The sequence below is a fragment of the Barbus barbus genome, assembly GCF_936440315.1.
Source record: "Barbus barbus genome assembly, chromosome: 28".
Classification (NCBI taxonomy): Eukaryota; Metazoa; Chordata; class Actinopteri; order Cypriniformes; family Cyprinidae; genus Barbus; species Barbus barbus.
The window spans coordinates 22,311,206-22,329,457 of NC_136756.1; the positions used below are offsets into that span (position 1 = coordinate 22,311,206).

The 18,252-nt window shown below is 37.0% G+C and overlaps 2 protein-coding genes across 2 annotated transcripts in view; both read left to right on the top strand.

Moving 5' to 3' along the window:
* The window catches only part of LOC306848081 (retinal Mueller cells isomerohydrolase), a 219,813-nt gene that overhangs the window by 193,842 nt on the left and 7,719 nt on the right, over positions 1 to 18,252 (top strand). The gene's annotated exons all lie outside the window — the stretch shown is intronic.
* Positions 1 to 18,252, top strand: part of LOC306847776 (FAS-associated factor 1-like) — a 72,884-nt gene that overhangs the window by 49,315 nt on the left and 5,317 nt on the right. The window contains exons 14-18 of the mRNA XM_079381923.1: positions 1,857 to 1,993; positions 2,723 to 2,811; positions 7,400 to 7,480; positions 7,684 to 7,761; positions 10,549 to 10,764. Of these exons, the coding sequence (XP_079238049.1) occupies positions 1,857 to 1,993; positions 2,723 to 2,811; positions 7,400 to 7,480; positions 7,684 to 7,761; positions 10,549 to 10,764 (601 nt within the window). The remainder of the gene's footprint in view (positions 1 to 1,856; positions 1,994 to 2,722; positions 2,812 to 7,399; positions 7,481 to 7,683; positions 7,762 to 10,548; positions 10,765 to 18,252) is intronic.

Genomic DNA, 18,252 nt, shown 5'->3' on the forward strand with positions numbered 1-18,252 from the left:
AATACTGAGTTGAATTGTTGTTAAATCAAATTTGTGTATTGAATCAAACTGAATCATTATGAATTAACAATTTTCAACACAAAGATTCATGCCATAAGATAATATTTAAAGCATTATTTTTATTTTTGTCTTTATTTAAAGAACAATTGAGAAGAGACAGGACAAAATAGGAGAGAAGGATCAGGAAAGAAACAGTAGCCAGGACTCAAACTGGAGATGTTAAAGAGATGTCCACAAGGCTATTTTTCCAGCAATATAATTCATTAACAAAATCCCTAATCCAAAGTATAAAATTCTGGGTATATCTTTTCCTGTTTTGCAACAGGTGTAAAGGATACCTCAAATAATGTGACTTTTTGAGGATGGGTGAGCTATTGGAGAGTTTTCCTTGTGGGTGAAAAAAGTAAAAAACAAAAAAAAACAAATCTGGTAGACTTAGAGTGAAGACAATGTAAAAATCTAGTGTTCATATGAAGTAAATTAAAGTATTTAAAAACTCCAGGAAAATTCTTTGAATTCTGTTGTTTGTTGTTGCTGTGCAATTGTGTCATTGAAAATCAATGCATAGTTTGAGTATCATGATCATTGTGATCGAGAAACTGTTCTCTCAGGGAAACAGTCATAGAGCGGTGCACGCCCTGTGGCCCCAGCAGATGGTCTGATACTGTGCCACACCTCTGTCGGTTCAGGCGATGGGGAAATATTACGGTTCACACACTTGAGAGTGTGTGACTTGAGCGAGGGTTGAGAAGGAGACGAGAGCGTGTCACTCCAATTACAAAGCCGTCCTTGACGAGACACTTGAAACACCTGGTGTTACTAACTAGAAAATCAAAAATAACTCCCCTGAGGTCCTTTGAAAACTCTTAACATTCTTCAAGATTTCTTTATGCATCACTGATGTGACAATGAACTGCCAACTGCAATGCCTGATGGGACCTCTGGAAACACAAGTGTTATTTGTATGATGTTTAAAATTTTTTGGCACTGAAAAAGCTCTGTGGAATCTAGTCATCTGTTGTCCTGTTAGTTAACCATGTAACCACCTCTTATTCATATTTTCACTCGTTTTCATTTTTGATTCTAATGGTATATGAAATATAGGGAATATTCAGTTACAGTACGCCACAATGTCACAAAATTAAAAATGCTTAATAACTATGCTGTGTCTTTAACTTAACTAACTTTGAATGAGATTACGGATGACATTGCTACTGCCTTATTCATTATGTTAGAAATGGAAGGCCTGGTGGAGTGCGTTTAATTAGAAATGCATTATTCCATGTAGTGTATTCTGAATAACTACTGCACATAGTATAAATACTACATACTATTTTATAAATTATAGGTAGTACATTCAGGCATGTCTGAATATACCCAGAGCCCAAGAAGTGCTCACTCATCTCCTCTGATGGAACTTTTTTATAGTTCTCTAATAATAAGGTGAAATTTGGTGTGGTGTTATTAAAAGAAGAGAGAAGCTAATCTATATTTGCATTCGCTCTATAGCAATTCATTAATATTATGACATTTACTGCGAGCTCTCTGAGTCTGCCTGCTACCCTTTTCCTTCAGCGAAACGTTAATTTAAAGTTCTGTCTTTGTAATGGAATAAGAAATCCTCTCTGCCCTATCAAATTCGGTGCGGCGGGAGCTGAATACTAATTCAGACCGGGGGAGTGTTTGGAGAAGGACCATCCTCTGAGCGGAGAGCAGAATTGGTTTTAAAGTCTGTTAATATGATGAGCTGTGTACTCTTATTAAGCTCAGTGATTGTTCAGGGGAGTTTCACTGGCTGGCTGTCCACTTAAATTACTGACTCTCTCTCTCTCTCTCTTCTCTCACTCTCTTTCTAGACTACTCACGATGTGTACAAGGCACTTTGGCAGTGTTGTTGCACAGACCATTCGGACGTACAAGACTGACCAGTTCCCATTACTTTTAATTGTCATGGGCAAACGGACATCAAATGAAGTTTTAAATGTCATTCAAGGTAAAATATATATCTAAATGAACTACAAATGAAATTATAGATAACACTTCATCAATTAATTAAACTTGCTTAGTACTACCAGAAAATCTGAGAACATGTGGATGGATGCATGGATAGAAAAAAAAATGATATTGTCAACAAATATTTGAGGTAGAATTGAAAGATTACCCTTTAGAATTTCAGAAAATCTTTGGTTTAATAATAGCAGCGCTTGAGTGGCCTTGAGCTCCACAAATTTGTGTAAAACCCGTCACAAATTTACTTGTTTCATTAATGATCAAGAAATTGTGCATATCTCAATTATTTATTATTTATTTTACATGTTAATGTTTCTTATTTCTTTCAAAATTATAAAACTTTTTTTTTAGGTTTACATTAAGCTCAGTTTAGTCTCTGGAGGGTAAAATTACTCAAAATATATTTAAATATATATTTAATTGTGATATACATAATTAAATTGTTAATAAAAACATAATTTAATCATTTAATCTTTAAATAAATGAATACATTTATTTTTAGCATTGGTTTGCATTCATATGAATAATTCATAATTCAGAAAGTTTTTCCAAATAAAAAATGAATAAAATGAAAATTAAATGCTAGATCAACATGTCATACCGTATGCAATTATTTTCCATTTGGAACCTTTTGCATGCATCTCAAAGTATGAAGAACTGCAAAAGTCTGCTGCAGTCTGATTGTTGTTGTTTTTCTGTTTGTGTGATGAAGGCGACACAACAGTGGATGAGCTTATGATGAGACTCATGGGAGCCATGGAGATCTTCACAGCACAGCAGCAAGAAGACATCAAAGATGAGGTGAGATCAAGGATGAGCTCTCTGCATAGGCAGTATTTTAAGGTCTCATTTCTGAAACAAAAATAGGCAACTTAATTATTCTGCCTCCTAAGGTGCTTTGTTTGGCCAAATTCTAAGATATCACTGCATGTATCCTTTATAGAAAAATAAATCCCAGATTGTATATTGACATTATAAACACTTGTAATTCACTACACCAGACACTGATTAGCACAGTGAGGTGCCTTTTATTAGGGAGATTCAAAGTCATATTTTTAGGCCACAAAAAGGGGCATGTTGGGGCAGATGTCCACTCATAGTCTGACTCATATGAGTCGGCCCATCACACAGGGGTAAGAATAGACACTACGCTTGTGTCTGTGTGTTTGTCTGCGTTTCAGACAAGCCATGGAAGAAAAAGCACAATTGTGTAATGTAAGCTTGCGGTGGCCTGTGCTTGTGAAGTCGACACAATGCTGGCAGGATGCGATTTTGGTGTGTCATGTCTGCATGCGGTGTGTGATTGTTTAAATCAATGCTAGGTCTGCAAACAAACGCACTTACAAAGAGCTGAAACAAGATGTGTCCATCTGTTCAAATGAATTGAAAATGTTTTTAAGTGGCATATCTGAAAGGTTATTCCTAATAGTGGATCTCTATGCTCTGGGGCAACTTTCAAGAGGACATTAGCTTCCTGCCTAATTAAAAACACTAATTATTAATGTTTTGTTACATGTCATGACAGGTCTGTCCACACTTCTTTGAGTTGAGCTAATTAGTCATCTTTCTTCACCTGTGTGTGTTTAATGTTTGTGTCTGTGGTTTGGTGGGAAATATTCAGACAGCAAGCACAGGTTACTGTCCCCCTGAGGCACATTGACTCGATGATTTGATAAGTCATGACATTTCATGCCTCGTCCCAGCATTCTCTTTTCAGTTCGCACCCCTGCGTGGGATGCTTTGAATGATTATCAATCACGAAAAGCAACAGAAAATATTTTTGCCATGTCATAATTGTCATAGTCCTTGCCATTGTCTCAGTGTGAAAATATTTCTGCTAGACTCAAGGTAATTTGTTCAGTCTCCATCTGCTATTAGGCCGGTTTCCCGGCTCGGTGAATAAGTTCTGTTAAAAACGTTATTTTCGATTTGTATCTGTTCCATTAGATCCATTAGGCTGTGAAATTTCTGCTTCCCTCAGTCAGAGCGCTTGAATAACTCTGACACGTTGATGGATTTCAGCTGGAAGCGTCTTGACGGTTTGCTCCTCGTGGCAATTAATGGCTGTAATCTGTTTGGCTGTGAAGGATATGTGATGTGAATGGACACAAACAGGGAGCCGGGGTTAGTGAGGTGCCAGAGGAAACTCAGAGGAGATATTTTGCACTTTATGTAGTTCACACATTTGGCCCTTAGCTGCAAAGTGAAGCAACAAGATTTCCATTCATTTTCTGTTCACTGAAAAACAGTTTATGTGGTAGAAATGAAAGAAGTAGTTTACCTAAAACATGTAAAATTGTAATATTTACTCCCTAGGGTTGGGTATCAATACACATTTAAATTTTATTTTGATTCACCAGCTCTTTATTTCAGTTGTGTCTAAACTATTCAACTGAGTTTTGAATGATTAATTAAAAGGACTATCTCAAAAAGAGAAAACATTAATTTTTCATGAATTGGACCTACACTGGTTGTTCAGAATGTTTTTGATTCAGCAAAAAGAACCAGTTCATAAAAGTCCTTTGTTTATGAATTGAACTAAACTGATGACACTGAATTTTTTTGATTCAACAAGAAGAATCGATTCATAAGAATAATTTCTTAATGAATTGGACAACACTGGTTGGATGAAAAATATTTAATTCAACAAAAATAACTGGTTCAAAAGAGTCATCGCTTCATGAAACGGATTACACTGGTTGCTGTAAATGTATTTGAGTCAAAAACAAAAAAATAAGGTTCATTGATATTTAACTACACCTGTTGCATTAAATGTTTTGATTCAATAAAAATAACCAGTTCATTGGGAGTTTGTCTATACTGGTTGCGCTGAATGTTTTGCATTCACCAAAAAGAAAAAAAAAATCAGACTACGAATGGTTTTGAAGGGTCAAAGTAATGTTGCATTGACTTAGTTTTAAATCAGAATTGTTGAAGTAAAGCTCGTGATTACAGCTCATTTCAAATCATGGGTGTGATGCTTGAATCCAAATCCTTTGTTAACCTTGTGTTTGTACACAAATGAGTGAGCCACCTTAGATATGTGTGTGAGTGTTTGAAAGCATTTGTTGTTGTGCCACCACTAACAGCCTGCCATTTGAGGCAGTTTAGGTTTGCCCTTTAAAGTCCTTAACTGAAATGTCCCTGTGTGTGTGTCATCCCTGCCCCATAGAGTCAGGTGACTCATAGTGACCTGTGTGTGTCTGTCCGTCTGTATGGACAGATATACACTGTCTGCATCAACAGGCAATCCCAGACAGCACACACTCATCCACCAAGATCACACCAGCATTCCTCTCTGTGTAAGTGACATGACCTGGGGTTGTGCAGTCAGGGGTAAAGTAGTTATACGCTTGCTCCATTAGCTCTAGTACAGGTCACAGCACTGAAAAAACAAAAGTGTAAAGTGTAAGATGAAAATAATTAAAACGGGGTGAGTAAAGAATGTGAAAGCTTTCTCCCATGTTTTATTTTCTCTCTGTTACACTCTACACTTTTGACAGAGCATTGAAAGAATGATTTGCTGTGTTCACATAGAAGGATACAAGTGGAGTAAATGGATAATCAAATTGGTCAAATCGGACTAATAAATTTGACCATTTGATGTTAAAATTCATTACTATTTTTTTAATGGCCAATAGATTTTAGCTTGGATGACAGCCATGAATTATGATTTGCTACTTGATATTGCTAGTCAAGGGCATTATAGAAATCATTTTGAATGTTACATTTTAGGTTTTCCCAAAAGAAACTGGCTGTAAATTTTCTGGACATTTTGATGACCTGTCACAACACCTTTATTTAATTTTTTGTAAATTGTACTGTAAATATGAAATATGTGCATCTACAGTCACTACATCTAAACCTTTTTTGTTTGTTTGTTTGTTTTGTTTTAATTTTACTTTGAATTTTAAATTTGTATATCTACGGTATGACGAGTCACAACATCTAAACTTTTTTTTTTAAATCTGTTTTGTTTTGTTGCTCTAGGTTGCCGTTTGGATAATGAACTGTACTACTATACTACTTGGTGGAATAATGACTACTATGTTGTTAATGTTGTTTAGTAAAAATACATTTAAATATTCTTTCATAATAAGGTTGTTGTCACCTTATCTATGGCGAATTCAGTGTAAAACATGGCCTCTCATGACTAATTACTTTATTATAACAGTGGCTTTTGAAAGTCCTTTTGAAAGATTTGGCCTTGGACAAGCAGTTCTTCAAAAGCACAGTGTGTTTGGAAAAGTCGGTGTATATTTGTTCTTATTTCCAGCCCTCAGATAAAAGATCCAGTTGTTTGTAATCCTGATTCACCTGAGTTGTTTCAGTGTTCTGACTTTACGAATAGACACCCACACACATCAGCCCACAACCTCTTCCTATACCACAACATGGTTTTCACGCACTCTCACAGCTCGTTTGAATAGAATTTGAGGATGTATCTCTCCTTTGATCAGCCTCTGTGCTCTATCGCTCCTTTCTCTCCTCTATCCTTCCTTTTCTTCTCCTCTGCTCTGTGTAGTCACAACTCTTTCACATTTCCACACAAAGTCCAGCCAGGAGAAAAGACCCTTAGTCTTAAAAACGGCCGCAGACAATCGCACGAGCCTGACTGCACAAAAGCAACAGTAGTTATTCACGGTCTACATTCTCAGCAGGTAGACCTGCAGCTGGGTCTTAACAAACAGGATCCACACACACACACACACACACACTCACTCACTCACAATAATAAAAAAGCCCGTCCATTGTATGTAGAGGAACTACTATGCATTCATTTCTATAAGATACTCTTTCAGTCGTCCCCAGTTAGTGTGTCCGGCAATACAATAGCATTCAGTATGTGGCCATTACTGCTGACAATGATGAGGAACCATCTCATACGTCAAAGATCCAGTGGGATTGTTATCTGGATAGACATGCTCTTATTGGCTAGCTGGTATAGGATGTAGATAGTAGAAATATAATGATAATATAAATAAATTCTGAGACTACTTGAAAAATTCTTTTTTCCTAATTATATTATCAGCTAAACAATTTTAGTAAGTAGTTAAAGTCATTTTGGACAAGTTAGTTCACATGGTCAGTGTCTACTTGCTTTTCCAATCAGTGACCTAAAAATAGAATTCTAACCTTGGTGTTTATTTATTTACTTATTTTGAAACTTTTATTATTATTATTACAATTTAGCAAAATCTATTATTGTTTACTTCCAAGTTTATTTTATTATTATTATTATTATTATTTTTTTTTTACCTTTTGGATCCCACTGCATATAAAAAAATAAATATTAATGTTTGTATTCATTTCAGAATTTTTATTTTTTTTCTAATTTTAGATGATTAGTTCATGACATTAGTTTTATTCACCCTCGTTTTTCTTTCAGGACGAACGTGAAGCCAGAGAATTGGTCAAAAGAGAGCAGGATGAAGCTTATCGTTTGTCTCTGGAGGCTGACCGTAAAAAGGTTTGGCAAGATATTAAATGTCCTTTTTTGCTTAGATTTCCTTTGTTTGTTTGTTTTTATTTATTTAAAGTTATTTATTTATTTTTATTTAATTTAGAAGTATAATGAAATATAAAGTTGCTGAATGATTGTGTAAAATTCTTATTGAGGTGTTTTAGTATAGTATGTTGCTAGTTAATGTGATTTTTATTATTTTTTTTCAGAGAGAAGCGCAAGAGCGAGAAGAGGCAGAGCAAGTCCGTCAGGAGCGAATCAGGAAAGAGCAGGAGGAGGAACGAGAGGTGAGGTTTACTTTGAGGTTCACCTGTTTGATGACTGTTTCAATAACACGGTTTCTATGACAAGCTCAAAGGTTGGTGAAAAGAATAAAATTTGAGAATTACCCTAAATAATTCACCTTAAAAGTAGCACGATACAGGCCATTTAATCATGATCCTTTCTTGTAGAAGAACTGGAATTCACAGAAATGTACTAGTTTCCTTGTTTTATTCTACGTAGAGCCCAGCGAAGCTTTGTTTGCTTGCCAAATATGACTGATTTCCTGCATTATGTTACTATTACTCTGCGTTGCCAGTTAGTTCCAGTTAATTGGTTCAAAAGAGCCATTAATGCTTTTGAAAACATCTTAAATCTTTAAAACCACTCGTTCTCATCCATTGAAGCCGAAAAAATGAACACAAAAATGACACCCATGCTTTAAGTCCAAATTTAAACCTGACAGTTTCACTCACATTGACATTTAATGTGTTTCTGGATATTCTAAACATGTCACTTAAATGGGATTTACACAGCCATAAAGCTTCATGTCCTGTCGTAACCACTCTCATCAAACACACAGTTTACATTGTTGCACAAATCACATACATATTTGCAATCCGCCTGCGTACTCCTGCAGTGTTTGTGCTTTCGAAGCGTATACGAGCTGTACAAAACGACAGGTGCACGTCAAAGCACTGACACTCTCACAAAGACGGCATCAAAAAGTGTCACGGAAAGTTAAATCTCACCTGTAGATGTAGGAGTAAGCAAATATACCCCTTCCCTATCAGCAGATCAGCAGAATACAATACCACCGTATTAACATTCAAATGTATTACAGATGGTGCGGTTTAGCGCTCTTTCTAAAGACGGTTTGTGGCACAAATTGTACTTGTTCATTAGTGTGCTTACAAGTTCAACACATTCTTTTTAATAAGATATTTGCTCACCAAAAACACAAAAAGCCGCCACACCAGTGTCGCCAGATTAGTGTCTGTTTATTCAGTAGTAAATACTAACCGGACCAGCTCAGGTGAAACTGCTATATGAGATAATTTGTCACTTTTAGGCTTCAACAAAAGCATGTAATTAGTTCAATCTCCTATTGCAATGGTACCATTCTTGTCAGGACGTGGTGCGTAGGCTACAGTATAGACCTTCAAACATACGATACCCTACAATAGCTCACTTTAGCTTCATTTAATACTCGTCTTGGACAAAGCTTTTAATATGAGGCATATTGTGGAGAGGTAAACACAAAGACAGCCTTGAGGCAAAGTAATTGTGTCAGTCCTCTGTGTGTGTGTGCGTGTGTGAGCTGTTAACTCAGCAGCAGCCTTGTGTTTTAATGAGAGCAGGGTCTAAAGTTGTTCACCTGCTGTCTGTAATGAACCCATCGGGAGAAGAGGCTTGAAACACACACACACGCGCGCAACAGATAAAATCACCTGCACTAAACTCCAAATGACCGTTTTTCCCTTCCATGCTGTAACGTCACGCCTTTGGACGTGAATCTTCAAGCTGTGAAACAGGTGACATATCTTCGATTCCTGCACGTTAGAGGTCATCTGTTATGTTTCATGACATCCTTTGGATTCACACACAATCGTAATTAACCTCTTGCTCTTGAAGGGAATGATTAGATTCAAATGGCGTACATTCATTTCTGCAATTTTCAGCAGCTGTTACAGTTTGGCCGTATGTGGCGTGCGTGGATCTGCGTTTCTTCCCGTGCGTCATTTTTGTGACATTGTGTATGTGTGTAAACAAGGCAGTAAGATGCTCTCCACCTGGAGTCTATCTAAGCACACGCGCACCCTCACACACGCCCAAACCACAGCACCTCGGTGGGTCTGTGGCGACAATAGGCGCACTGGAGGGAAACAATCAGCAGAAGTATATAGAGACGTAGAGAGGGGAAATGCTCTGTGATTTGGACTCTTTTGTGACCCAGACAGCGCATGAAAGGCCGAGGGGGAGTGGTGATGTCATTATTCTCTGCCGTCAGGTGCTACACACACACTCTGTTTGTTTAGCGCAGTGAAAAGGATGCTCCTTAGTGCCCTTTGTGCGCAGGGACCAGGAAACACATTGACACGTACGTGCACACATACATCCCGAGTAGGGCTGGGGAGAGACGCCGTTCGCCCCCCAGAGGGCTTTTTACACGCGGCCCCTACCTAAGGGAGCGGGGCCGGCACGCGCTCACACAAGCCACCTGCTGCTAATGAGCTACTGTTGTACACTTTGATGAAATATAATTGCATTATGGTGTGTAAATAAAGCCTGCGTGTTTTGTCACAGCATATGCTGCCCAGTGTCACAACAGGAGCAACAAGCTGGAGTCGAAAAGCCCAGAGGAGCGGCAGGTCGTGCTCTGTATCACTAGAGACGGTGCAATTCCCTCACCTCTCCCTCTCGCTTTAGCTCTTGTTCTCTTTAAATGTGTATGCGACTTCTCACTGTTTGCCTCCTCGTCCCTCGCTTTTGAGTCGTTTTGTTTTTTTTAACAGTGTGATATTTCTATGACGTGCAAAATGGAAAGATTTGTTTTTTTTGTGGCACATTCAAGCTGTGATGGAGCGCTAAATTTAGGACCTTTGACGCATGACTTGCGTGCTGCGATTTCATAAGATCCATGCATATATATGTTGAGTGTTAAAGTAGTGTGGTTTTATAGTCATTTTAATATTAAATGAGCTTTAAACCTTCACATTCAAATCAGAAGATTTATAAAGTGGTTAGTTCATGAGATACATATGTGATGATTGTTTTGCCATAATGTTACCCTTTTTCTGTCCCCTGCGCAGGCTATCCGTCTCTCATTGGAGCAGGCCCTGCCACCAGAGCCCAAAGAGGAGGGTGAAGAGCCAATCAGCAAGCTGCGCATCCGGACGCCAAGCGGCGAGTTTTTGGAAAGGAGGTTCCTGGGAAGCTCTAAACTCCAGGTCCTGTTTGACTTCGTTGCCTCCAAGGGCTACCCATCCGACGAGTTCAAACTGCTCACCACCTTTCCACGCAGAAATGTGAGTTCACACATGCACACAAACATTTACTATAGATTTATGTAGTTTTCTAATAAATGTCTTAGAATTTCTATGTATTTTGACCCTAAAACAATCCTTAAACTTTTTGGACTGTTTAAAATAATAGTATAAATAAATATGAATTAATACATAAATATATAATATATGATTAAATACACACACACACACACACACACACACACACATATATACATATATATATATATATATATATATATATTAGGGGTGTGCTCAAAATATCAATTCTTAGATACATACCGATATAATAAAAAAAGATACAGTATCGATATTCTAGCCCTTAGTATCGATACTCCGCCCAGCCATTAGGGGGCGCAGCGGCGCCCGCGAGTTTAAAAAAACTCATGGAAAATGTTAAAGCAAGATGTAGCGTTTAAGTGATTTCATAGTGAAATATGTTATGGCAGTACATGGTGTCACAAAAAAGAATTATAAGAAGATTTAATAAGAAGTTAAGAATAATAAGAAGAAGATTTTGTGCTTGTGTGAGCTCAGACTGTACCCTTGGAAAGTTAAATGTTGACTTGTGGTAATTTCCAGATTAATACAATTTGTGTACAATTAATCAGAGCACTTAAAGTTGCAAATATTTAAGCAAAATGCACTTTGTTATAATGCACTTTTGTCTTCAATAAATTGAAGAAAAATGCAGAGTTCTGTTTGTTGAGTAAATGTGTTCAGCATTAACTAATTGGCTCTGGCCCATGTATTTTTATTGAATCGTATCGAATCGTGTCACATTGTATCAAATCGTATCGAGACAGCTCTGTATCGAGGTACGTATCGAATCGTGACCTGTGTATCGAGGTATGTATCGTATCGCCAGGTTCTCCAAGGTATACAGCCCTAATATATATATCTTAAAATGACATAGTGCTGTATATATGACACAATAGATACATTTTATATTATATATTTAAATTATATTTAATTTATTTTAACTGTGCGTGTATATATAAATTTTATAATTTCTTAAGAAATAATAAATATTAAAATGATTAATAGTATTATTATTTAATAAATTGTTTAATACATTTTATATAAAGTGTGTATATCACTAATGTATTTATTATGTATTTATGAATAACTTTTTCCCTTTAAAGGATATCCTCAAAAAAAAAGGAAGCATTGTTTATGTATCTTTTTAGTTATTGTTTCTAAGTACTGAGGACATTTTTCTGCAAATTTGGGTGCAAATAACTAGTGTAACACATGTATATCATAATGATATCGGTCATGACCATTACCCCACTCATAACAGCTATTATAAGTACCAAAGTGCGCACACAGTCCTGGAACACCCGCCTCCTCCCTGTTCAATATATTTTCTGTGGGCAACTTTCCCCATGCTGGAACATGACTGATATTAGTCTAGAGCCCCACTGATGGTGAATATCTTTTAATTCCTGTCCATCTGCGGTGCACTAATAACTGTGTGTGCATGTGTGTGTGCAAAGAGTGTGTGTGAGTGTTACAGCTCAGCAGGAAAAATAGAGTGTATAATTGGCTAGTTAATCCCAGCGTGTGGCAGAAGTTTGTTGCTCATCTCAGTCTGTGTGTGTGTACTGTACAAGTCCACAGATAGTCACACACCTGCACATTAATTAAAAGCCATGCCTGGTTAATTAGTATTTCTTTTCCTCTTGTGTATTTTATTTTTCCTTTTTTTTTTTTTTTTTTTACATCTATCCACAAGTGCATGAATAATTTATGAAATATTAATTGCGGTCCTCAGAAGCAGAAAGGTGCACTGGCTACTTCAGATACAGTCAGCAGTTCTTTTTCCCGTGTGTGAGTGTGTGTTTGTGTCATTAAAGTCCTGCGTTTGTGCACTTTGCAGCAGGTAGATAACAAGCGTTGCTCTTAACGACCTGACTAATTAACAGCATGGAAACAGAAATGGGCTTTCCATTAATCAAGAGATGTGCGCAGGCCTGCCCAGACAGCATGTCATCCAAACCCTTTGGGGACGAGCGCTATGGCCCCCAACAAACGCACACTTTTAAACACATGCACAAAATGCCTTATCGTGCACGTAAACACTCAATGTCTGCCTTAAACACTGCTACACGGGCAGCCTCACACCCAACGAACACCATTTCACACGTTGTATTGCATTTATTCACAGTCTCTGTTTGGAAAGCAAAAGAGAATCGAGTTGTGTGTTTCTGCGGAGGGTGAAATGTGTTTCCAGCAAAAGGAGGGAAGCAAAAGCAGGAAAAACAGGCTGTGTTTGTGACTGTGACTACAGTGCTTGAGTTTAATCCTCTCTCTCTTTCTCTCTCTCTCTGCCTCTTCTAATTAAAATCATCTCTGCCACAGACTCGCTCTATCCCTCCCACAGGATTAGGCCATGAGCACTATTGCATTTGTAATTCTGCACAAATGTTTAAACTTCATCTCTCTCTCTCTCTCTTTTTCTCCCCCCCTCCTCCTCCTTTCCTCTCCGCATCCAAATCCAAGATAATTGCCAGCAATAAGAGAGTGATTAAACAGAGGAGTTTAGAAAGAGAGAGATGGAAAAGTGTCTGAAGGCTTTTGTTTCATTTGCGGCCTGCGAGGGTTGTGTTTGTCAGTTTGTTTGTTCTTTTCTTCTCTTTGATGGACAGATCCAATGCACCTGCACTCTTCTGAGCGAGAGCGTGAGGAAGGATTAGAAAGCAGCCTCAGGATTCCCTTTCTATTCATAACACTCATTAATGTCATGGCACAGTCACATTGCCACTCACACCAGTGCTTAGAGGACCTCCAATCATCTGACGAGCTCTTTTTGTTTTCTGTTGTTTTTTAAAGTTATCCAACTCGGGGATACGTGAGGATCTCTTGGATGAGTAATCTAATCTCATGTGTGTCGCTTGTAGAATGGTGCTTCTCAGCTGGTGGGTTCTGACCCAAAAATGAGTAACAGGTCTGTTCGGAATAGAGAAAACAAAGCTAAATGCAACTTTTTCGATTAATGGTTTTATAATTTTATATTAATATTTATAATTGAAATATATATAGCACTTAAACAATAGACAGGAATGTGGAATATGCTGAAATATTATGTATAGAATAGGCTAATGTAATATAATCCATATATATATACCTCTTACTTAATAGACAGAAATGCAGAATATGCCGAATATTTAAAATTGAAATCTACAATATAATATTATGAATGTTTTAATATATACAATATAACACATATATATGTATATAAATAGACAGATAGATAGATACAACAGAAACAATAAACAGAAATGCTATAAATTTTAAAAAATTCAATGCAATAAATAAACAGATTAATAATAAAAAAGTATCTGTATGCCACAGGTTATAAATATATAATACACCTACATTATAATATTGCACTTATGTAAACAGCGCACTGAATGCAATAAATGTATAAAAACTGAATAAAATCTGATGATCTGATAAAAGTGGCCTGAAGCCCAAATTATGTGCATGTAGAATCTTTTTTTGCATGTCAGCTTATTGTTTACATAAATGCAATATTATATATTATAATTTCTAATATAATATATAATATAAACATATACTTTATTATTCATCTTTATAAATCTTTTGGGGTCATCATGTGATGTCCAAAGTCTGGGTCACCAGACCAAACCAGTTGCAAAACCACTGCTTGATAAAACATCTGTTCTTTCTACCCTCAGAGAGCCATTTGGCCTGTCTGTGCATTTGCGTTGGCTTCTTGCCTTTAGACCCCCCCCCCCCCCCCCCCCCCCCCCCCCCCCCCTTAGCATCCCGTGGTCATGCTAAAGGCAAGCAGGGAGCCAGAACTGACTTCTCCCCAGAGGTGGGAACCCTCCTTCCCCCCTCTGTCTCCACCCTCGGCCGGCCCTTAGCAGAGTCTTACTCCAACACTGCGAAAGCTAACGCCCTCACCGCTCCTGCAGGCAGATAATGATCTCCCACCGCTTTCCTAATTGGCCAAATAAACACTCTACAACACAGCGCTAACACAGACCTGGCTATTGGGTTTTAATTAATGGTGGAGGACCCTAAATGGCTTCATTAGAACCGTTGTTTCAGCTGTATATTTTTTTTTCTTTTTTTGTTGGTTTGCTTTTTTCCCTTTTCTTTTTTCCTGTTTGGAAAACCACATCTCGCGTGTCTGGTCTTTATTTTCCTTCTTTCTTAGCCGCTTATTGCAGGTCCTTTTATTAGTGCTAATGAACGGCAATATTTATTTGCCTGGCTTTTAAAGTGGAGATGTTCAGTTTAAACAAGTCTCGCTGTGAATTAGCGAGGACTGGCGTTCAGCTTATTACTAATTTGCTTTAAATGTTTTGACTACGGGATTCAGAAGCCAGACCTTTCTTAAAAGCTGTGTGTTCTTAATTTATAATGATGCCTTCGCAGAGTTTACTTTACAGCGGCCTGGTAACATACACCTGCTTTATGATGAAACTCTGTATTGTCATTTTAATGAGTTTTTACTGTGTTATTGATCAGGTTAATCCTTAAGTATACTAATAATGAAATTACTTAAACTGAATGGCAGCTGCAAGTGACATCAGTTAATAATCATGCTCTGAGACATTCAGCTTTTATTTTGTTTTCCGTGAACTCCGTATTGATTCCCTCAGGACTTTTCAAATAGTCTGCTTGTAGAAATGTACACAGTACACAGTACAGTCAGAGATGCAAATTAATTTTCTTTGTGTTCTTTTTCCATTTAATCTAAAAGTACTGCTCAAATTTCTCATGAAGACATATTTACACTAACAGTGCTGGTGAATTTTCCCTTCAGCTGCACTTTTTTAAAAGCTTATTATACTATTTATATATTGTATAGTTGTAAGTCCCACAATATTTGGGCCTAATTTTTTACATTTAGCCTTTAGTTGCATTTGTTTATTTTATTTGTTTATTTATTTTTATACACTACCAATCAAAAGTTTGAGTAATATTTTCTTTTTTAATAATAATAATAATAATTTAATTTAGCAAGGATGCAGTAGTAACCCTAAAAGCATATAATTACAAATTATTTCCATTTCAAACGAATGCTTTCCTTTTGAAATTTAATCATAGAATCCTGAAAATAAAAACAGCATATTGGAATGATTTCTGAAGGATTGTGTAACACTGAAGACTGGAGGAATAGTAGCCGAAAATTCTGATTTGCCATCACAGGAATAAATTACATTTTAAAATATAATAATATATTGAAAAAATATTTACTGTCCAACAGACAGATTAATTCAATAGTTACATTTTGTTTTAATAAATTGATTAAAAGTGATACCAAATTAGCATATTAGAATAATTTCTGAAGGATCATGTGACACAATGAGTAATGGCTGCTGAAAATTCAGCTTTACCATCAAGGGAATAAATTACATTTAAAATGTGTTTAAAATACTGTAGAAAACCGTTATGTTAAATTGTAATAATATTTTACATTATTTACTATATTTTTTGATCAAAGAAGACTGGTGAGCATAAGAGACTTTCTTTCAAAAACATTAAAACATCTTACAGACCCAAAACTTAAATATACATTGAGCTTTTTAATGACTTTTTTGCTCCTTTTCAATGGCCTATAAATGGTCATCATTCGATTTAGGGATCAGAAGTCGAGTAGCAGGATTCCCTCTCTCTCTCTCGTGCCCCTTTTCCTGTGGTCATCTGGGTGGCTGTCCTGTTTGTTTGGTGACTGTGTGGGGCCGTTGAAGATGAGTGTGTTAAAGGTTTAACAGGATTACCTGCCATCAACATCATCAAGGCCCAAAGAAAACAGCCGCCCGGGCCTCTCCTCCATCGCACGGCCACTTCTTGCTTTAATAAACCTCTTCAGGATTACGGTGATATGAGTCTCCACACCCTTCAAATGATCTCTTTTCTTCTTCTGTTTACTTTGGCCGTCGGAGAACGTATTGTTCATCTGTGGAGATCACACTACCCGGACACGTTTGAATTCATTTGGTCTTAACGTCCCCCGTCGGTGCATTGCGGGTTAAGGTTGTCAGTCAGCGGGGTTTTAATCGTACTTTAAATTTATGACTTTGTGTGAGTGTGCGTTTGTGTGTCAGTCAAGGTGTTGGAAGCACAAGTGCAATCGCTGTTGCACAGTGAAGTCTAATTTAATTCAGAAGGGCCAAACAGAAGGTTTCTGAAGAAACTAACAAGTGCTGGGAAAAGAGGGAGGGAGTGAGAGAAAGAAAAAGAGCGAAAGGCAGGGAGAGTGGAGGAAAACAACAGCTTTGTTTGTTGACAGATGCTTCTCCTCTTATGGTCTGTTAATTGGATAACAATGTAAACAATCACCCATGGCATCTGTCTCCTGCCATTGGAGTGCCACCTTGTTTCTCTCATTCCCCTTTAAAAGAGAACAGTCATCAACACAAACACACGCACACATCTGCGCCACCCTAGAACCTCATTTACTTCTACCTGATGCTGTGGTGTTATAGCAGGTTTTCGGGTTCATTTCCATTGGAAGTTTTTCTTAAGCGCTCGTATGAAAGAAATGGAAGGCATCCTGGTGGGAGCTACGTGTTTTTACAACGTACTACCCCCTCCCGTGCCCTCAGGTCAGATTGAAAAACAAAAGGCACAAGTCACACACTAAAATGAGGTTTGGGGCAACACAGCTAATGTGCTGAAGGGGGTGTGATAGCTGTACTACCCCCCTTCGAGATGTCAAACCCGCCGATAATACGCTGTCACTTTGAACTTACTGTCATCTGCACAGAGCTTCATGTCAGGTGTGTCCCGATGAGACCTTTACCTCAAAACAGTTTTTAGACATTAGAATTATTGTTTTTAAGGAGCAGAATTCTGCCTTTAAAGTATATTTCAAGTTAAATAAAATGTATAGACAGCATACGTGTGTGTGTAATTAGGTATCAAAAATTAACAATGAAAAGTATTTTTTATTTATCTTGATTTGTTATTTTCTTAATATACTGATGTTCAAAAGTTGGATTTTTTAATTAATACTTTTTTCAGCAAGGATGTATTCATATTTTAATAAAAGTGACAGTAAAGACTTTTAAATTGTTACAAAGAATCTATTTCAAATACAGTTTTTTATATGGTCTATTCATCAAAGAATCCTGAAACAAAAAATCTGTTGCAGTTTCCACAAAAATATTAGGCAGCACAGCTGTTTTCAAAATTACATATAATTATAACAATAAGAAATATGTCTTAAGCACCAAATCAGCATATTAGAATGATTTCTGAAGAGTCATGTGACACTGACGCCTGGAGTAATGGCTGCTGGAAATTCAGCTTAAAATAAAAACTGTTGTTTTAAATTGTAATATTATTTTACAATATTACTGTTTTTACAGTATTTTTGAACAAATAAATGCAGCCTTGGTGAGCGCAAGAGAGCTTTCAAAAACATGTAAAAAGTCCCCCAAAATTTTGAACAGTACTACATACATTGTTTAGCTATTTAAGTTATGTAAATTAACATTAATGAAC